Source organism: Dermacentor andersoni, chromosome 8, assembly GCF_023375885.2.
Source record: "Dermacentor andersoni chromosome 8, qqDerAnde1_hic_scaffold, whole genome shotgun sequence".
Classification (NCBI taxonomy): Eukaryota; Metazoa; Arthropoda; class Arachnida; order Ixodida; family Ixodidae; genus Dermacentor; species Dermacentor andersoni.
The window spans coordinates 114319984-114342240 of record NC_092821.1 but is presented as its reverse complement, the minus strand read 5'-3'; the positions used below and the strand labels follow the sequence as shown (position 1 = coordinate 114342240).

At 46.0% G+C, this 22257-nt stretch overlaps 1 protein-coding gene across 1 annotated transcript in view; it reads right to left on the bottom strand.

Moving 5' to 3' along the window:
- Positions 1-10480, bottom strand: part of LOC126529199 (ubiquitin carboxyl-terminal hydrolase 43-like) — a 79930-nt gene extending 69450 nt beyond the window's left edge. The window contains exon 1 of the mRNA XM_050176796.2: positions 6712-10480. Within this exon, the coding sequence (XP_050032753.1) occupies positions 6712-7635 (924 nt within the window). The 5' untranslated portion in view covers positions 7636-10480. The remainder of the gene's footprint in view (positions 1-6711) is intronic.
- Positions 10481-22257: the final 11777 nt, after the last annotated feature.

Genomic DNA, 22257 nt, shown 5'->3' with positions numbered 1-22257 from the left:
GGGTTTTGCTTCCCAGAGCTTCACTTGATGCTATGATCACGAAATGTGAAATGTGTGGAAGCGTGGATTTATCTAGACCACATGGTTTTCCATAGCAGCAGGTGATAGTTCATTTGACTGGCCCCTTCCAGCTTTCTGGATGCACACTTTACATTCGGCTGTTCAAAAGCAAGTGCTCTGAATATGTTCCCCTAGTTTATTCCAGAGTGCCCCGCTCCTGCTCAGAATGAAGTTTGAAGTTTGAAGTTTATTAGAATTTTGACAATACAAGATTGTCATGGTGCCGGAGCAAAAGGCGAGACTATACACGCCTGACTAGGCCCCTGGCGCCACGAGCACAGCAGACAACAGTGCAAAAAAAAAATATATACATATATACACATAATACACACATATACATACTTATATATACGAATGTTACAATTATACATACAAGAAATCATTGCAACACAATCAGTATAAATAATGAAAATGAAGAAATAAAGTGCGTACAGAAAGATACAGGAAGGCCAAAAGGCCACATGGGAACAAAAAGTCTTGCAACGCATGAAATTGCATATCAGTCGAAAAAACAGGAAATAAATTACAAAAAAACGGGTGTCATTTGTTGGAAAAATACAGTTTTGATTTCTTTCTGAATATTGACATGGTTGAGGAATCTTGCATGATATCAAATAAAGCATGCTCATCATTAAGTAAATTAGGAATCTGCCACTGTAAAAGCTGATTGCCGTAGTTTGTTCTAGTTTTTACCTTAATAAAATTCCTAGCTCTTAAGGTGTAGTTAGTTGTGGTATTAGTATATATAGAAAAAAAGTTCTCACGATTACTTATGAATTCTAAAAAAGCTTTTTCGGATAACTTTTGTTTATACAAACTAGCGACACTCAAAATACTGTCCTGGTGAAAGTACTCAGAGGTATGTTCGTACATCGATAGGTTATTAATAATACGAACACACTTCTTCTGCATTCGTAATAGAGTTTCCAAGTTAGCCTTAGAAGTGACACCCCAGATAAGTAGACAATAGTGGAGTCTAGAATGGATAGTAGAAAAGTATAACTGACGTTTAAGTTTTAAAGGTAACAGCGTGCGATGCTTATTGAGCATACCAGTTAATTGTGCTATGCTACGTTTAATATAACTTACGTGATGCGTCCACCGTAGATTTTCATGGAAGAGTACACCCAAGAACTTGTACTGGGAAACCCTTTCAAGTGGTTGCGATTGAAAAATTAAAGAAGATGCGAACTTAACTGGTTTGTTAATAGGAGTAAAAACAATATACTTTGTTTTTTTAACATTTAGGCTCAACTGATTAGCCGATAGCCACACTGAAAGGGAATTTAACCAGTTGTTAATAAGAGGAATTAGAGTAGAGATGTTATCAGAGGAGAAAAAAACGTTTGTATCGTCGGCATATAATACAATATCGGGTGTTCCTGGTATTGCCACGATATCATTGATATAAAGAAGGAAAATCGTAGGACCTATAATAGAACCCTGCGGGACGCCGTACCTAATGTCTGCTAAATCTGATTTTATGCTGTTGAGTTCCACAAATTGGGAGCGGTGCGATAGATAGCTACGCAGTAAGTCTAAAGCAATGCCTCTAATTCCATAAAAGGGTAATTTAGAAAAAAGTATGTCATGTTTAATTGAATCAAATGCTTTATTAAAGTCTAAAAATAAGCCTATCGTGTATTGTTGGTTTTCTATATTGGTAACAATTTTGTCACGTATTTCAAGTAACGCAGATTCAGTGGATTTACCCCTTTGAAAGCCATACTGATTCGGGGATATAAGGTTATGCTTTTGCATGTGTCCAGTTATTCTAGAATTTAAGGCTTTTTCAATAATTTTTGAAAAAACTGGAAGTATTGATATCGGCCGGTAATTACTGATGCAATCAGTTGCGCCACCTTTATGCAAGACGACGATCCTAGCAATTTTCATGTTATCCGGAAATGTGCCTGTAGAAAACACAATATTTGTTATGTCACAAAGAACACTGCATAATAAATCCGCGACTGCTTTAATTGGTGCTATTTTAATACCGTCATAACCACAAGAAGAGCTGTTCTTTAAGTTGCTAATAATGTGTGCTATTTCTGTAGGTGTAACAGGACGAAGATACATAGTATTTTGCAAACTGGTGTTAATATAGTCCTTAAAGTTGTTGCTAACTTCTGAGTCAAAGGAGCCAAAGCACAAGAACTGCTGATTGAATACCTCCGCGAGGGATTTACCACTTAGCACTCTATCGCCGTACGTAAGTTCCTGGGGAATGCTATTTTTTGTGTGCCGTAATAGGTCCTTTAGAGTTCGCCAAGTTTTCTTAGGATCATAAAGAATGTTCGTAAATTTGTTAGCGTAGTAATCAACACGTGACTTTTTTATGTCGGCATTAAGCCTGTTCCTGACCTTCTTATATTGCTTAAAAATTTCTGCGTCCTTATATTTCAGGAAGTTGCCGAAGAGCTTATCTCGTGCTTTCATTCTCTTGACTAAGTCGTAGGTAACCCAGGGTTTCCTCGCTTTCTTAAACTTTCTAACAGTTACCAAAGGAAAAGAATATTCGTAAATTTCAATAATTTTCTCGAGAAAACTGTTGCACAGAGCACAGAGCCGCTCTCAGCTTGTAGCTTGCAGCGTAGTCAGAAACTGACAAATTTCCGGTTACTAGGCAATTCAAGTTCCTCTGGGAGAAGGTGAAGATTTGGCTCGGACATGCTTTACTCTGACTCTAATCTCGGGAGGCCTCTGCACCGGTGTAGACCAATTGGAAGCGCGGTAGGAACCGGCCGAACGAACCATTAGTCGATGCATGCAAGTGTTTTTGCATCCCACCTCCATTGAATTGCGTCAGTCGTGACTGGAAATTGAGTCCACGATGTGCTCGGCCACCCCACCGCAGCAAGTGGTAGCAAGGACATGATTGCCAATTAAGGAAACTTTTCTCCGAGTGTTGTTGAAACAAACATGAACAAAATCCATCGTTAATCGTTCGATACGGCTTTACAGTGAGAGGTTGGTTAAGTGCTGAAAAACGTTTCCGAAACCGCACAAACTCTACCGCATGCATCTCGCATGTAAAAGTATGACACTTAGCGTATGCTAAGGTTGGGAAACACTTTTAGGTTAACACGACACTATGTTGTTCTACAAATGGCAGACCTGGCATCATTGACGTTAGTGTGACATCGAGATACGGATCAAACTTTCTCACATTATGTAGCAATAACGCTAAATATAATGATGTTCATTAAAAAAAAAAAAATTTAAGGATGCTGTGTGCCTTTGTTCTGACTTTCCGTGTCTCTGTGGCAGCTGCAGCGAAGACAGGAACGGAGCAAACCAATGTGTCATGATGTCATAACGCATCCACATACTCATTACCAAAACTTAATTTATTTTCAGTGAAACAAGCATTGTAGTAAATTATTTATAGTGCTCCGATGTTTGACAGCTTTAATTTCTAGAGATAAAAAGGTGTCGTACTATCATTCAACAGAAACAAAAGAAAAAAGAAAGAGCCCACAATAAAAGCAAGTCGGGGATGTGAGATGAGTATACGTCTAAATGCAGAACATAATGAGATTTCTTGAACTGACATTGAAATTAACAGAGCATGTCTGGGTGGAAATAAAATGCAAAAAAAAAACAATAGACATGAATGATAATACAGCACAAATAATTAGATACTCATCTTTTTCTTTTGACAAGGATGGTAAGAAAAAAAGACAATTGTATAATAAATTGCACAACTGGCGTCCTTCCCCATTGTAATGATTCGTGTTTGGTATGACGGTCAAAACGGCAGCTTCACACCGGAAGATTGTGAAACTTCTTTGCACAACCTCGGGTATTCTGCTGATATTTCAGCTATTGAAATGACCATTTGGCTCGACAAAGACAGAAAAAAAGAATGCAGTCCCACAGTATAGTTGGTCTTTCCAACTGACCTGGCCCCAGGAAAGATAGCTTTGTGCGAACAGGAGCTGGCAAAAAACAAGGACAACGCAAAGCCTAGAAAAGATATTTCAGTAAGCATTACAATGACAACAAATGTGAGGAGGAGAGAGCATGTACAGATGTGAACAGTTGAAAAAAGAAAAACGAAATGGGAATAAAACTATCTTGCTCCGCTTCTTCTTTCGAGCAACTGAAGAAGTGACCAGAATTTCCGGCCCCCCAATGTAACAACGTAAAACTTAAACTACAGTTTTGTGCAGAAAAACGACCAATACCAAAAACTGAAACTATGCAGTCGATCTGCACAGTTCGCTTTACGTGCTTTGTTTGTTTACTATGCGTACACTGTAGAAGATTTGTTCTGATGTCGCACTGTCTGTGGCAAATCAGTTCAATCATGTATTTCTAGTCAACAATAATATATGCCGACAATCTGTTCATTTCCTTTACTGACACAGCATACAGAATCCCCCTGCTACAAATATTTTTAGCGGACAGTGTGAAAAAGGGAAAAAAAGAAGGAAGGTTTCTTCAAGGTCAGTCAAAATTTTCAAACTTTTTGCATCTTTGGAGTGAAGGGGAAAAAACCAATGAGAAATGTGCTCAAAGGGGCCAAGAACGTGTGTGTTAAATGTTATTTTGCTGCACAAAGTTGTAGCTTTCGAGGCATCTTCTGTTATGCCCCGCCTATGATGTCGTGGGCCAGCACAGCAGCCCAGTAATGCAAGCCACCAGGTAATTTGTTCGCGACTGCGAGTCCCACCATAGCGAAATCTCGCACACACATACGTGTACTTTCAGTCTTCTAGCAAGCAGAGGAGCCAATGCGTCCTGTCACTGCTCCTTTGTCACTCTCGGCAGTCTTTTTCAGATGCCAACATTGAACGACAGGCAAAAGTGCAGGGCAGAAAGAAGAAAAAAATTTAAGTTAAACTCAACTTCAGTTGACGTCAACGTAATGCCAAGCATTCACGGTTTGTTAGACATGGTTCTTACGAATAATTGAACTATTCTGATGCGAACGAGTGGCAAACCAATGAAGAGTCCTGCACATTGTGTTTGCTGCTGTTGTAATGCATAGTGAACCAAGTTTCCGTAAAACAAGTTTACTGAACAGTTGCGCATAGCCAGTGGCACATATCACCAAGAACGGCCCTCACTTTATTTTGACTGCAATACCTTTGGGATTGGACTACATATTTATACCAGTGTCAGATGGTCACTTTCGACCATGGTTGAGCCAGAGCTGGATAGAAATTCTCGACCGCAACTGGCTCCCTTCTGCAGATTGAGCGAAGAAGCCAATCGTGACTGTGAAATTCCATCCAGACGGGGCTCGATCCCGATCAAAAGTGCGCCATGTGACACTCGTATTAGACTGCGCTATCTTCAGGACCAACCCACAAGAATGGCGACATACATGCTACAGAAAACTGGATTGAACGTGTCCAGAATGGTTTGCGTTAAAAGTGAAAAAGGAGCAGTAGGCTGCTCGCTCATAAGGTCCCCACACCAGCTGAGAGGAAACATCCTAGAAAGGAATGACAAAAAGCAAACATTGTGCTCTGTATGTCTGTTGCTATCAGACGGTTTTCAAACATTTCTGTGAGGGCATATTCATTGGAAAGCATCGCACTCTCTCTAGTGTGTTCTCAGGTCTGAAAGAAAAGGGCTTGCGGTATCCCTTCAGGCCACAACGACAGTGTTCAGAGCTGCGTGAATTTACTGCAAAGAAGGTTTTTGCTTTCTCTTCCCTAAAAGAGAGAGTGAACAACCTGCCAAACAACACATACCGAGCGCACAATGACAATTATTGTTGCCAAAATTAATGGCGTTTTGGGGCGCACGCCAGCTAACACCAAACTTTGTCCACTTGCAGAGCAGATGGTAGGCCCTCTGGTGCAACAGGACAGAGTTGAAGCCAGCTAATGCTTGTTCTCAATGCACTAAACCACTATCGAGCATTTGCATGGGTTGACTTGCTACAATGAGAAACTTGCTTGGGAATACAGCATTTTGTCATCTCTCGCCCCATGTAATCTTTCGCAGTTAAGTGTGCATAGCCCCTTTTGTAATGCGTGATGACTGTGTTAAATAGCTTTCTTTCCTCGAGCCATTGTTCGCTAGTTCAGTGTTCATAGTTATCAGACTTGGCTATCAGATCAGAAACGGCCAGCACATTCTCAGAAGCTCTAAACTGTCTCATATATTCAGATGATACATCTTAATTTTGTTCTCAAATCAAGTACAACTTGTCTTTTTCCTTCCCTTACTTTCGATGCATGTATTACCTTACGTTTAGTACGTTGATTCTTATGTCCTAGTGTTTTTTTCCACCAATCCACTTGTTTTTCTAGTGGGTGTGGTATCCACTCCTGTAGCACCTCTTTATGGCTAACAGTATACGAGTAAATGAAACATAAACCAGTGCCATAAGGCAGGAAAACCACGACACATCATCACGGTACAGATTACGTTGCCGTTACGGTCAAAATCTATGGAAAATAAATCATACACGCAAGGCGCCACGCGTGTGTCATTTGTTTCGTTTTGTTTCGCTTGTCCGTAACGCGCTACGTAATCTGTGCCAATGACACATCAAGGGGCCCAAAGAGGAACGTCATCACGCGGTTGTCACACGGCCAAGAAAGACGCCAACCGGGAGACGCGAAACGCTCCCGAACATCATCGACTTCGCTCGCCGCCGAAACCTCCGAATCAAGGAACTGCGCGTACCTTGGAACGCTTCAGCGATCCGCGCCTCGACCGAGAGGCCGTGTTGGTCGACGACGAACTTCCACCACCACCGCTCGACGTCGTCGCGTCGTCGGCGAGCAACTCCTCGTGAACTTTATCCAAGAGCCACATGAGGAACTCCTGCGCGTCGTGCTGCTCACTGCCTTGATACTGGCTGCCGTGCTTCTCGACGCAAGCCTTGAAGCGCGCCGCGAAGTCGCCCTCCGTCCGGCACGACCACAAGGCGCCCAGTACGTGCGCCAACTGTTCGGTGACGCGCGCCGAAGGCGACGCGAAGCCCCCGCCGCGACCCTTGGCTCGCCCCAGGTCCTCGCGGTAGCTGCCGGAGACCAGGTACTCGGCGAAGGCGTCCGTGTTGCTGAGACACTGGAGCACGGCGTTCATGAAGCAAGTGTTGCCTTCGTTTCGAATCCCGGCCACGGCGGGAACCGCGGTCCGAGACAGGGACGATCCGGCGGCGCCGTCCTGGTGTTTCTTGCCTCCGTTGCCCGCGAAGAACGTGTCATCCCCGCCGCCGGGGTCCCCGCCCACGGCCCGGGTCCGAAGGTCCCTCAGTGAACCACTTCGAGAGGGCGCGGGGTACTTGACGCCCCCGTTCCACGACGACTCCACCGACGACGTCCCGCCTCGCTGGTGGTGACCGACGTGAGGCGTGAAGAAGCGCTTCACCATCTGATCGAAGAGGCTAGGGCGCTTGCGACGCCCCGAAGTCGTCGCGGCGGCGGACGTCGGCGTCGGGTCCTCGAGCGATCGCAGGCTTCGGTACTGCAGCTGCTTTTTGCTGCCGCCGCTGCCACCGCCGCCCATCCATCGGGGAATCGTGAAGAAGGATCCGGGGTGATGACTGCCTCCGCCGCTGCGCCGACGCGACGACGAAGGCGGTGAGGAATTCGAAGAATGCATAGCGTAGTAGCTGCGGTCGTCGGCGGCGCCGATGACAGCGACATGGGAAGGTGCGCGAGCGCGTCGACTGCCTTGACAAGCGGCCTGGCGTCAGCTCTCGCTCTCCAAGGAACGCGCCGACGAACCAGCGCTGGGCGGTACTGGTAAACCGCCGCCGACCTTCGAGATCGGCAAACACTGCCAAGCGCGCGGTCTCACACAGTTGTCGTCGTTGCTACACGGGCGTCCGCTCTGGACGACCACGAACACTCACTCCCGCTTGACCCTCAAGAACAACAACAAAATCAAACGTCGCCACCGCCTACTCTTCCTGGCTGGAAGAAGAACAGCTGGGCTGGTGGTGGTGGTGGTGAAACAGTGTGGCGAGGAGGAGGTCTACGACGTTGCGGGGACGGCGAGTCGTCGGCGATCACACACACACACACCACAGATCACAATCAAAACACGAGCCGCTTACTCGAATGTGCGGCCCGACCACGACGACGTGTTGACAGAGTACTGATGCAGCCGCGGAAACAGCGTCGACGGATCGCCACAGCTACAGCGAGGCAGCGGATGCGCGAAATTCATTGTTCCCTCGCTACGTCGGACCGGGGTAAACACCACTCGTCGAGGCGAAAAAAAGAAAACTGCGCAGTGGCGCGAGCGGCGCACACACACACAAACACATACACGCACGGGACGGGCGCTCACGCACGCGTGACGCGTCGTCCGTCCGCCTCGGCACGAAACAAACGACGACGGCCGAAAGTTAGCGGTGACGCGCAATCCTTTTTTTCCTCGGTGGGCCACGGGCCCGTACGCATCCGTCTCTTTTTCGTCGGGGCGAGCCTGTGGCAGCGTTTCTTGGGTGCGCGTTATGTAGGTTACCGGTAGAGTCGCATTCGCTCGGTGCCCCGTCTCGTAGGAGGAGGCCTCTCTCCGTCGTTTGGTTCCCTCAATGTCACATTGCACGCGGCTGGGGCAACGAGTAGCGCGTCAAAGAAACAGAACATACACACAACAGGCGACGGGGTTACCATTACGCGCAGAGCGCGACGTTCGACCGTGCTGCGCCCTGGCGAGTGCCAGGAGAAGTCGCTACTTGACAAAAATAAACGCTGTTACGCAGCGATCAAAAAAATTCTCACTATTATGACTGCGACCAAAGCAATCCACCGATATTTAAACAGAATTTGGGAAAATGTGCCTTGCAGCTATGCTTTCTGTTTTTATTGCTGTCAAGTATTAAGCGAGTATGTCTGTTTTTTTTTTAGTTTCGGTTTCGTGACCCTTGCGCGCGGTCTTTTGGTTCCGTTACTCAATGCTGCGGAAGAATTCACAGCAGTTTAGCAGTGGAGACCAATTGTTTTTGCTAAATGTCTGCTTCTTTTTCAATCTATTCCAATCAGAGCGTGGCATTACACCATCGCGACTAAATTTGCAGGCTGCGACGATTTTTAACCGGTGCTGCTCTACTCCGTTTAAACGTTCTACAATTACATCTATAGTAATACAAAGCACAAATAAAAAAAGTGTAAAGGTACGAAAGGATGGGTTTGGGACTGCGAAGGAGAGATGACGGATGGCCTTTGCAACTAATTCAAATGACTGCTAGTGTTATATACCTAATACTGTAAGGCAGCCGCTCAACCTTTTTGAATAAAACTGGTTGCAATTGAACAGAATAGTCAAAGCCCAGTGGCCACGGAGGGCATACTATATTTAGGCCGGAATTTTTCTAAGAAACATCATAAAAATGCAAAAATGTATGAAAACTTGAAGCATCCATTAAGTGTGTAACTTCGTAATAAAACATATATTGCCGCCGTAGATAGTTTAAACCACAAATAAATTATTATTTCGGTTGCAAAAAATGTTCTGCGATTTTACGTGCAATAAGACACGCAGTAGTGGGAACGCCGGAATAATTTATACCATATGGGGTTCTGGCGATGGATGTTTAAGTATAACCTCCTCGGTCGGTCGGTCGGTCGGTCGGTCGGACGGACCACGGAGGAAGGAAACTAAGGAGAGGCCCTACCCCCTCCGCGCGCTAGGAGAAAAGTGTGGCGGAAATGACGTAGTAGGTTCTCATTTTTTTGCTGCTTTTTTATTTTTTTTGTTGTATGGCCACGCCTTTTGGGCCACAATGGCGGCGTTGTTATGGTTTTGAGCGCTCACACGTGTTGCTCTGGTAGGTTTCGGGCCGTGGCAAAGGCGCTGAGTGGGCGGGTTTGCGTTAGTCACCGTGTCTTGTTGCGCTGTGTTACCTGCACCGTGCTCTGCCAGATGTTGCGCGAGCGCGCGACACCACGCGCAGCGCGGCGTGGTTTCGCGAAAGATGTAAACAAGAGAGGAGGGTGGCCCAAAAGGCGGAGCATCGCCATGAGCAACGCCAAATTCCGGCTTCACTTTTGCTTCACAAAGAGTGACGTCAGGGCCTCTCCTTAGTTTCCTTCCTCCGTGGGACGGACGGACGGATGGATGGATGGATGTTATGAGCGTCCCCTTTGGAACGGGGCGGTGAGTTGCGCAACCAAGCTGTTGCCATTATACTGCCTAATGTCCTACCTAGGTTAAACAACGAAAAAAGAAAAAAAAAAGCACTATGAACTACCACGCCCAAATTTTCTGATCCCCTATTGCGAACTGTGCTTTTGTACGTCTCCGTCTTTTGTCGTTTCCCTACTTTTCTTCCACCAATCCTCCAGTCGCCTATTACAGCAGTAGCGCTGTACGGCAGCGCCATCTTGTGACACTTTGTTTAACCACAAGAGTTTAAGAATGTAATCGCTTTAGTGTTGCATTAGTGTTGTCGGCGTGAAACGGAAATCAGGCAAAGAGAGAGAGAATGAGCACCTGTACGCAAATAGTTATTATTGCCCCCGCTTTTGCTTCAGTAGTTAAGCAGAAGGGGGTCACTGCAATTATTAGCTTCAGGAGCTATAGCTGAACTTAGCGTCACACGGTAGTGACATTATACGGGGCGATCATTTCTCAGTTTTATGGATTTTTTAAAGATTGCCTCTTGAAGATACTATAATTCTAGTCTTAAGTTGGGTTGTTCACACAGGCAGACATACAAAAAAAAAGTAATCGATACACGCTTTCACATAATTAACAAAAATGCCCTCATTAACTTCCCAATTCGTTACGTTACGGCACATATTGTAATTTACGAATTGTAGTCGGTGAGATTGTCTGGAGTATTCATTCGGAATGAATTTCTAGAATGATACCAGGTTGGAGATATGCGCCATAAAACTCGCCGTAGGAAGTGCACTGTTGATCCACTTGCCTTTTTACGAAAACGCTCTTTTATGCATTGAAGCACAAAAGTAACTGGAACACCCATGTATTTCGCCTCACACTTTGGAAAATAATATCTGGAAATTGGTCTAATCCTGGAAATTCATTTCAAGTGAATGCCTCGTGCAAACTTATAGGCTACAATCCCTAAATTGCATTATGTACCGAAGAGTAATTGATGAAGTTAATTCGTAAATTCTCGCTAATTAGTTGAATATGTGTTTCGACTTCTCTCCAGCTCAATCCAGCTCAACCACAAGGATTATACTATCTGCCACAGACCGTTCCTAAGGATTCCGTAAAACATAAATAATGATCACCCTGTAGAATTCCAAGTAAATAACAAAATCTAATTTCTGATTTTGTGTCAGTAGATATTAACGAAGATCTGCGACAGGGCTTTTCATTAGCGCCCTTTCTTCTTTTGTGATCTATATTAAGAAAAGGAAGTTACAGGGAGCAGTAAAGTATCGTTTAACATCTCACGTAAAAAAACAAAATACAAATGGGGTAGCGGAATAGCCACCACGCTTAGTGTATGCAAACGGCATCGTTTAATTAACCGACACAGCCAAATTGATAATGAACGTTCGTGTTGCTAGGATTTAAGACTGTTGGCGCCTAGAAATCCTTGACACAAAAGAGGGAAAATAGGGGGAAGGCGGGAGAAGATGGAAGACAGACAAAAGAGATAATTAGAGAATCACAAGCGCGCTGGTGCTCGCGTTATTGTTTTTGTGCCCGTGGCTTCTGCGCTCTAAAAAGGGAAATAAAGAAGAAAAAAAACTTTGGTCACAGAACACCAACTATCTCACTCTGACAGATTGTTATGCGCTGAGCGCGAGACCGGGACGGGTGCCTTTCAGCGGGGGCGGAACGAAAAAAAAAAAAAAAGAAAGAAGAAGAAGCCTCGTATGCACTGGGCTTTGGACACCAGATGGTCAAAATTAATTTGGAGTCCCCCACAACGACACGTCTCGTAGTCAAATCGCAATGTTAGTGCATAAAACATCGGTGTTCTTTTTTTCTTTTCTTTTTTGACGGTTTGCTCATATCTGTGCACAGAAGAGTGAGAAGCTGATGTGTTCACATTATGCGTGAAAAAAAAGAAGAAAGAAAAATCGGGCCTCGTGTTTTTTTTTTTTTTTTAATAGCAATGCAGTTCAGCTTGTTTCAATGCAGGATTGCTGGTCACCTACAATAAATGAACGCAAATATGTGGGGGCGGGGATAAATGAGGGAACAATGTAAGCTTGAGGACCCACGAAGATGCACTGAACGCAAATGGCGATAAAGATGCAGCTATATTGAAACACAGAACATGCTGGCGGTGTTATAAGTACGAAGCAGTCAGAGGACAGAAAATTGGTGATGGTTTCACGGTTTACCTACGTAAGCTTCGAGCAATGTCTAAATACAGAAATATTAGTGAGGGTTCGCAGTAAACCAAATAGCAGTAAGCGCCAAGAGCCCGTGTAAGATACTACAATTAAAGCGGTAGAAGGAGTCATGGAATTCGCATCTTTCGGGGTTAGGGAAGCACAAAGTACAATATATTATGGGACGAAACAGAGACATTTGGAGGACAGCAGACTGGCAGCAAGGGTGTTCTAATGCGAAAGCATAATATATGGCCAATGAGGCGGAAAATACGGCGTTGACGTGACCACACGATGGTCCAAAAGGGCTATACGAACCACCGACCTTCGGTGAGAGTCTAACCCTCCATCTTTCTCAGGAGTGGAACCCACGACCTTTGGTGTTAAGTAATGCGAAGTTAATTGAGGCACAATTAAGATAAAGTTAATTAAGAAACTCGAACCCAAGACCTTCGTTCGGAGTCGAACACTCGACACTTTGGTGGGAGTCGAAACCACGACCTTGCGTAGCGCGCGCCTTGTGACGAACACCGTTGGTCACGTGACGTCGCGTCGTTTCTGTTGACGTGGCCGCTCGAGTCACGTGACTCCGCCAGTGGCGCCCCCGGACGTGTCCACGATGCTTTCGCATTCATCCACGTAGGGTTAATGAAGTTCCCCTTGAATTTTTTTTTTTAGTATTCGTATAAACCAAACGTGGATTACCAGTGGCGGCAAAGAACACGAAAGCTGGCCAGGAGGTATATATGCCGGCCGACGGGCAGTGAAGCTCGGAAAAGCGTAAAGCTTAAAAGTTAGATAGGCAGAGTGCGAGCACTGGTTCGAGAATATGGCAAATAAGACAACAATGAAAAGCTAAAATATAAGCGAAGGACGAGATCGAGAAGGACACTTTCTACGACAAATCGAGGGCCAGTGCACGTCTTGTCGAAACTAGGGCAGGTTGTCTAAGAGCGCGATGTTGTAAAAGAACGTTCGCTTCCCCTCCCCCTCTCACAAAAGAAATATTAAATTATGGGGTTTTACGTGCCAAAACCACTTTCTGATTGTGAGGCACGCCGTAGTGGAGGACTCCGGAAATTTTGACCACCTTGGGTTCTTTAACGCGCACCTAAACCTAAGTACACGGGTGCTTTCGGATTTCACCCCCATTGCAATGCGGCCGCCGTGGTCGGGATTCGATCCCGCGACCTCGTGTTCAGCAGCCCAACACCATAGCCACCGAGCAACCCAAGCGGGTGTTTGCCCCAAAAAGGTGATCTGCGCTTAGCATGTATGTAGAAAGTTGTACATGCGGAGACAATTGCGCATGTCCCGTTGAAGTGTCAGCATATACATCCAAAATGAGACGACAGTGTCATCAGATCATCTCCACCTAAAATCGGTGTTTAATGGCAGTAATGAGCGGGCAAACACCAGCGCAGTAAATATAAGCATTGCAAGAGATGTTTAGAATGTCGGTGGCGTATCCATGGGCAAAGAAGAACCAGGCTGATGTCGAATAAAGAAATTGGTATGCAGTCTCAGAATGATGTAATCATACGCTTACTATTTGGAGTTGAAATTAAAGCGTATCTAATGATTCTAAAGTTCCATATAGAATGCAGGACGGTAACTTGTAATCGTCCGTAGCTCTCTTAATACGAGACGTTTCACACGAATTGTGTTGCGAATGATTAACTTTAGCTGTGCTCTACGCGTCTACAAAATTTGTCCGAACCGTTTCAGGGGCCCTTTAAGGGAATTTCAATCATCATCATCATCATCATCATCATCTTACGAGTGCTGTTCCAGTATTCCGCAAAATGTCGCATGTATTGGACAGGCCCGAACTCTCAACAGCGGCGGTGAAAAGAAGAAAAAAAAAAAAGAACAAAAAGTAAACGGTACAATGCTTTATTTATGCATACGGAACTAAAGACAACGACAACAATAAACAGCGAGGAATGCAGGTTGCGTAGAAGCTGGTCGAGTTTTCGGCTGAAAAACAAACAAAAATAAAAAGTATAAAATGTTATACCGAAGAAAAATAAAACGGCTAATCCTAAACGGCACACGGCGGCTATACATGTATACATAGTACAAGCATGTTGCGCTCACAAGCGCCAACGCGTAGCGCAACACATAACTATTACAAACCTTCAACTAGCATGCCACAACCAATTCCACGAACGCCGGAAGTAGGAAAGTGAAGTTTCGGCCACTGGAGCTTGCTCCCGGACAGAGGGAGTGCTATAAGTATAACGGCGCGTAGGAGCTCAAACTTTGTCAAAACCTGCAGCAGAGATCGCGCGCGATCAAAGTACAAGATAGACGCCCTGTTTTATACCGTAGTTTATTTTCCGCTAGTTCGCTTCGGTTCGCTACGCTCGTTTTGTTTCTTTTTCTTTCTCTTTTTTTTTTCAATCGCCACCACTCCGCATTTTTCTCCGGTCTTTGTACATAGGGCGCCCTTTGAAGTGATGGCGTGGGCTCTTCTCTCTCTCTCTTTTTTTTTTTTTTATCCTCGCTCGTACTATATAGTGTGCTTGTGTGGCTACAGCACGTACGCGTGGCACCGTATGCAGCTGTCGTAAAATGTGCTACGCACGTCGCTTGACGAGAAGTAGGCAGCACAAAGGAGCGCTATAACCAAACCCGACGGTTTCAACAGAGTCTCGCGAAAAAAAAAAAAAAAAAATGAACGTGCACCGAAAGTGAGTCAAATACCACCTTTATATGTACAAAATCCGTATAAGTATAGAGCAAATACAGCTTCCTTGCATGATAGGACCAGAACACGGAATAAGAAAAAAGAAAGACTAAACTAAAAATTTCATTCGACGAACTAGGGGAGTGCCTGTGAGTTATATATATATATATATATATATATATATATATATATATATATATATAGCTGCTAATTTTTGTCTTTGTGTTCTGCACTGTCCTTTCAATTTTTTTATTTTATTATTATACATGTCATGTGGTTGCCAGAGTCCAAACGCATACGCATAGCTTGATTTGCTTTCTGATGTCGGCCGCGTCATTTAATCTGCCTCTATCAATTTTCCTTTCAAGTCCACTTATCTGCCTTTAATTGATAATTTAATGATTACACATTATTATCGATTGATCTCCCTTCATGAGAAACATCTAGAGAACTGTTTGTATTACCGTGCAGTGAAACGGTGGTTTATTTCAGATTGAGGTGGCATTCGAAGAAAATAATATTTTCTTCAAAAGCAGGAAACACTGCTGCGTTTGCAGTGGCTGAACGCAAGCCTATATTGGCTAAATAGATTAAACGGATCCTGAACCGCCCCTCGGACTCGGTGAGGAAACGCAGACCATGGATAGCATATGCGCTGCTCTGAACATCTCAGCCAAATTTTGCACTCGTGGAACGTGGCGGCGCTCACAGCCGGAGCGCGAAGTCACCTCTTTCTCATACGCTCTCTTTTCAAGCAAAGCCCTCCCTTCCCCCTTTTCAAGGCTGCTGGCGGCTGCCATATTTCGTCACATAGCAGCTTCCCATGGACGGCTGTTATTGGTCGATAGCTAGCATCATTCGAGAAAAGTGTGGGAATCAGTGTGCTTCTATTCCTACTGTTACCATGTATATTTGTTGACGCAGTTTATACTAGACGGGCTGAATTAGGTAAGGGAAAATCCGCGTTTCGAATTTCTTTACCGATTACGAACTTCCGGAAGACGTCGGCTGTCGTCTGCTCACGCTCAGCCGCGGCAGCCCACATAGGAATTAAAACTTCGACCATGCACACTGCTTATCGGTGACGTAACCGTCAGGTCTCGCCGATTTCGACTAGCCTTTTGAACCTTCAACAAGCCTCGAACCACGCGCAACTTATTGGTCAGACCACATGCTTTACACACTTGCCAGCGCACGATCCCTCCTTACCACTCCTGGCCAGACGCCTTGGCAGGCTTCGTTTCGTATTGAGCTATATATATGGACAGTGCTTCAAAAACGCGCAGTTTGGATGTGGCTGCACTATCCTTCGGTCAAGGTGCTGCAGGTCAAGGCCTGTCCGCACCAAGTGGCACGACCAGTCTGGGGTACATTAGCGCTAGCGCACACTCCACAGCCCGCAAACATTGCGCGATACAGTTAGCCACTACAGCTGCATGTAGCCACGATGCATGTAGCTGCGTCTGCTACGCAGCGTAGGCAGCGTAGGTACCACGGCCGCCGCAGGGTGCCGCGACGAGTCCGCTCGCTGAGAAGAGAGAGAGACAGAAGAAAGGGGAAAGGCAAGGAGGTTAACCAGACGGGAAGATCCGGTTTGCTACCCTACGCTGGGGAGAGAGGGCAGAGGGCGGTAAAGTGTTGCCTGAGGAAGCATGAAATTATGTACTGGGGGAACTACAGAATGCGGTTCGGACAAGCCAGACGCTCGGAAGATAATGTGCTTGTACAAACTCATTGCACAGAGATTTCAGTAGCTCAGGTTAGACCTTTATGGATAGCATTTCTGGATATTAAAGGAGCCTACGACAACGTAGACAGGGAATTGTTATTGTTATGGGATTTTCTGAAGCACGAAGGGTGACGATTTCGTGGAGCTGCTGAGGGAGATATATAGAGGCAACCGAGTACAAATAGTATGGGAAGGCTGAAAATGTAATGCAGTGGTGGAACTTCACTAAGGACTGAAGCAAGGATGTCCTCTGCCTCCAATGTTGTTCACGCTTTATGTTAAAGGGACTGACGACCAGACGGAATGTGATGTGAGGCGTTGGTGGAAATGAAATGACCATGATAAGATCCAGCACGCTGTTGGCGATTTAAGTAGCAATTACAATTTTAACTTTGCGAACTATGTCTCAAAAACCACTAAGTGACGAGGCCTGGCGGTGAAACCTTGGTACTCGATTGAATGTATTCGGACGATATTACTGTACGTAAGTCGACTGTTGTTAAGTACAGCATAATTATTGCTTAATATTGCAGTTGGTATATTATTGGTCACTTGCGCTCTATTATATGCCTCGGATATCAAAAGCGCACGCATGGCTACGACAACACGCTGAACTGCGTATCACGTGTGAAAGCGTTGTTTCGTTTTCGATCCAATTGGTTTCGTTTTGAGCGGTTAAATACCAAAGGAAGTGGGACAGAAAACCACGACCACGAGTAGCTATTATCGCAGAAGTACTTTAACACATTGGAAAACATTATTCGCAGGAACATCAACTTGATGAACAAAACAATACTTTCTCGCAGCTATGGCTGCACTTTCGTCTGCCCCCACTAATGGCGTATAATCGCCATCGCGCTCAGCTATCACCGTTTTCAGCATGCTTCCAGCGAATGGTTACGTCTTCACTGCAGATCGCAAAATTCTGATAAAAAAATGTCCCACGGCGTTCTCGCGTTACTACTTCATGTTTAGACTTCCTGACTGGTAAGCTTTCCATTGCTTTGAAAAAAAATGAGTACCATGAAAATTGGTTGTCAGACCCTTGAAAGGCATAGAAGACGACTGGAAAACTTTGAATTAGTGTTTGATTTATCCTACATGCGTAATGAACAAATGGTGCAACAGAAGGTCGCCGGACTGATGCATGCGGACTACATAGTGCTACTAGCGGACAATACAAGAAATTTACAGACACTGGCGAATATCTGTAGCAACGCAGCTACAAATCCAGGCCTTAAGTTTAGCACTGAGGAATCGGGAATTATGGTCTTTGATGAAGAGACAGCGATTACTTCGTGTCAATTCAACAGCCAGCCAAACCCACAGAGAAGAAATATAAGTATACCTTGGCGTATGCACAAACGAAGGAAAGACTTACCGACTAAGATACTCTGAATATAAATGGGGAGCGGAATGCAGCAATAATGCAACATAGAACACTTTGGAGCCGCAATAAATATGAGGTGGTGCCTGGAATCTGAAAAGCATTAAAGGTGCCAGCGCTAGCTTTCGCAAATGCAATTCTGTGCTTAAAATCGGATATCTTGACGGGGTTGGAAGTTAACCAAAGATCGGTAGGCCGGTTGACTTTAGGAGCCCACGGTAAAACCACAAATGAGGCAGGGAGACGCGGGTTGGGCCTCTATTGAAGTCGGAGAAGCGCTGAGCAAAATTAGTTTTGAAGGAAAACCAATGAACGTGGACCAAACAAATGGGCCGCTAAAGTGCACAAGTATCTGTACGTGAAAAGCGTGGATACAGAATGGAGGAAGAAGTCAAGAAAGTTGGTAACCACGTACAGGGTAATTTAAAGTGTAAATATACAAAGGAGCCATCAGAAAGAAAGGGAGTGAAACAGAGACAGCGAATTGGATGCAACGAATGGAAACAAGGAAGACCATGGAGATTCGACAGAATGGGAAAAAAATTAAATTAGACGGGAAAACCTGTGTGATATCACAAAGGGCCTTGCTATTTCAGGCTCGAGCTGGTTGCCTAAGGTCAAAAACATACCGGAGTAGATATTCGCAACAAGAGTAGGCATGCATATGCTGCAGCGAAAATCCGGAAGGCGCGGAGGGTCGGCCGGTCGGTCGGTCGGTCGGTCGGTCGGTCGGTCGGTCGGTCGGTTGTTCCGCCGTCTGCGTTCTAGCTCAATCGTCTTATCATCACGCCGTCGGCGTCATACCATCAGGATAATTAAAGCATCAGTGAGATGTTTTCGTCAGGCCACCGTCCTCATGCCATCTTTTCATCGTCGTCCCGCGTGTGATTTGCATAATCGCACCTGACAAGTTTATGTTTAGCGAGACAGTTCCCAGTGAACGAACTAGGTCGTGCGACATCTACTCGGAAATGTTCGCTTAGAGGAACATCGTTCTTCACTAACACCAACAAAGGCTTCGCTAAACCGGTCACTAACGACTTTCAGATTTTTTTTCGAAGAGGGCTTTTCATACTGGATATTGTTCCATAAGCTCGCAGGCTTCCCAGCCTATGCATTAAACCGAAAACGTCATTTACACCGTCCGCACAGATTCTTTCGCCTCATAAAAGTGACGGGGAGGGAGCAGTCGGTGGCTAGACTCAAAGTATGTCTTTACTGACGTGGCTTAGTCCAACTCCTGTAAAATATAGTTAACACCACGTGAATTCAAAAGACAACCAGGCCAGGGAAAGCCTAGGCGGAAATTATTTGTTCTTTTACAAATTATATGTATATACGAACAATAAATTAGTGGGAAAGGAAAGCGGATGAAAAGGCAGCTTCTGCCTTAGCTGAAAGCTGAACCCAAGTATTATGCCTATGCGAGGCTACCTGGGCGGTTACCTTCCCTTACGCGTAGTTAGGAACATATTCTAAGACAACAATTCTTGCACCGTGGCCCCATCCACCGCCGGCTTAGGAAACTATTCTTGCGGTTCTGCACTTCTTAAAGTTCAATGGCCTGGATGATCGTTTATACTCCTGCTGCGCGTCCTCCTGTGGGCGGGCTGTGCTCACTTTCTCGCTCTTCTCCTATTTTCTTTTCCCTATTTTGCTTACTCCCAGTGCAGGGTAACCAACCGCACGCTTACCTGGTTGACGTCTCCCTGCGTTTCATCTCCTTGCTTTCTCTCGTGTGTCCGAAAGTAGGTTTATTCCTTCGAGTGTTGACCAGGGGAACAGGTCAACTGGAAGGGGGCTCCCACCTGGGGAACTATCTGGTTGCTTCTCTCTTTCATCTCCTCTTTCCTTATTGTTTGTACATTTACATTAAAAAGGCGACCTATATTTTCTCGTGCTTCCGAGTAAAAAAAAAAAATCCGCATTAACCATCGGAGATTATTCTCAAAGCCAGCGATGGCCTGTTTGAACCACAAACAGTCACCAGGCCCACAATCTTTTCCTTTCTTTTTTGCAATGAGAACGCACAAAAAGGGAGCCCCGGTGGTGTGCTGCCCGTCAGCAAGGCACACCAGCCCACGCGCTTCGAGCCAGGCCACGTGGCATCGCAAGCCAGTACCACGCTGCTCTCTCGCCATTACTGGCACGTCTTCCACGAGTCTATACTGGTCGTTCTAGTGGCTCAAAGTAGTGCTCACGAGGGTTTCGACGGGACTTGAGGGGCGTAGGCTCCCTCTCCAAGCACAACACCCCTGAGGAAAGCTGAGTGTTAAGCCGGGGAAGCGCTTGTGCCCAACTTTCGACGAACCGGTGGGTGGCCGGCGGCCGTAGGAATCGAACCCACGACCTTCCGCAGCCGAGGCGGACACTCTACCAGGTAGCCACGGCTGCGGTGAGGACGGTGCGTCCGCGAGGGCTATTTTGTCGTTACGCTTCCAATCCGTCATGACAGTTGGAGGTGACGTCTTTGCAGAATTGGCGTTTTCGCCTTCGCTCTATATCCAGATGATGATGATGATGATGATGATGGTGGTGATTGTACAGCGGGGCGGCTATGAACGTGAAACACTGGCAATATTATAGAAATTAAAGTAATGATTAGGAAGCTTAAGCTTAAGCTTAGTTCAAGATGACAGGGATACACTGATTTCTGGCGACTATTTCTCCGCATCGATGCTCTATGGTCGTGGGGGATTGGTCTTTAAAGAGAACTGGCTTGTCGTGTCGTCTATCTCCAGCGCACTAATTGGTCTTTAAAGAGAACTGGCTCGTCGCGTCATCTATCTCCAGCGCACTACAGGCGGCGCTCTGAATGAATGACTGCATCTGGCCCCTTATACATGTAGTGAAGCCAAGCTCTTGTGTTAAAGTGGTTCCCTCTAGGGTTGGAGGAGGCAGACGCGTGCAGTGCAGGACCACTTGCTCCACATTCTCTGATCATCTGGACAATATTATAGATTGTAGCACACACGCGCTACAAGGGCGCCCGCGCGTACTCCAGTCCGATCGATCTCTTGGGGTCTCATAATGATGATGACGACGATTTATTGGCATCCCCTTTGAAGCAGGGCGCTGACAAATAGTCGCTTAGCATTCTTGAGTTAATCAGGTATGCTGTACATGCTTTTCATTTTGGCATTTTTGTATACATATGCTTCATCTTTTTTCTCTTCCTCAGAACTTCTCTATGAACCCTGTTCCGCTACATAGGGTTCAGTGGATCCAGTCGTATCGATCGACTCCGTGCTTTCTTTCCACCATTACTCTAAACGTCTCTAGCTTATCTCGGCCACTGACCGGTTGATGTTTCTGTCCGCTATAAATCCAAGCGCTTCTGGGAGGTGCACGCTACCAACGAGTCTCACTGGGTGGATACCTTCGCATACCGAACACCTTCAAGAGCGCGGTCCAGAGTGTCTAAAAGGAATCTTCAGCTGGGCGAGCAAAATCTTCCCGCGAGCATCAGCCCTTGTGTTATAGCGGTAACCCATATGCGGACACTCCAGATGAATTTCCGCCGTCGTCATTGCCGTGATGTTCCGTATAAAGTCCAAGTGCGATGTCCAGGGTCGAAAGTCCGTATGCTGTAGGTGCAAGCGAAAGATTTCGAGGGTGAGCCGAGAAGGATGGTGGCAATATGCAGCGGTGTCTTCTCGTGCTCGCAAGAAAGGAAGGCGGGGAGGTTGAGCTGCGTCTTCTCATGCTCGCAAGGGGCGGAGCGGGGAGATGTTCGCTCGCTAAAAGGTGGGAGGAGGCGGGGGGGGATGCAGGTTAAAACCCCTTAAACTTCGTAAAGTATCGACACTCTCCTCCTCCGCATTCACTCCTCCTCCTTCCTCCTGTCTTTCACGCTCTCTCCTCGACCGTGGCGCCGCCTACACTGCTCGAGCGTAGCAACGGCGCCAACATGCGCTCCTCGCCTCTCCGTAGGCGCTTGTCGAGCAAAAATGGCGCTAATTTACGGCGCGAGGACCCACGTGATGCTATTAGGCCAATAGCGACGCAGGGTCGGCCTCAGCCACAGCGCACGAGGAGGAGGCGGCATTCTTCGAAGAGTGCCGCTACTTTACGAAGTTTGAGGGGCTTTAAGGCAGGTTATTGTGCATCTCCTCGTCTACTCCAGCTGCGGTGGCTGAGTGCG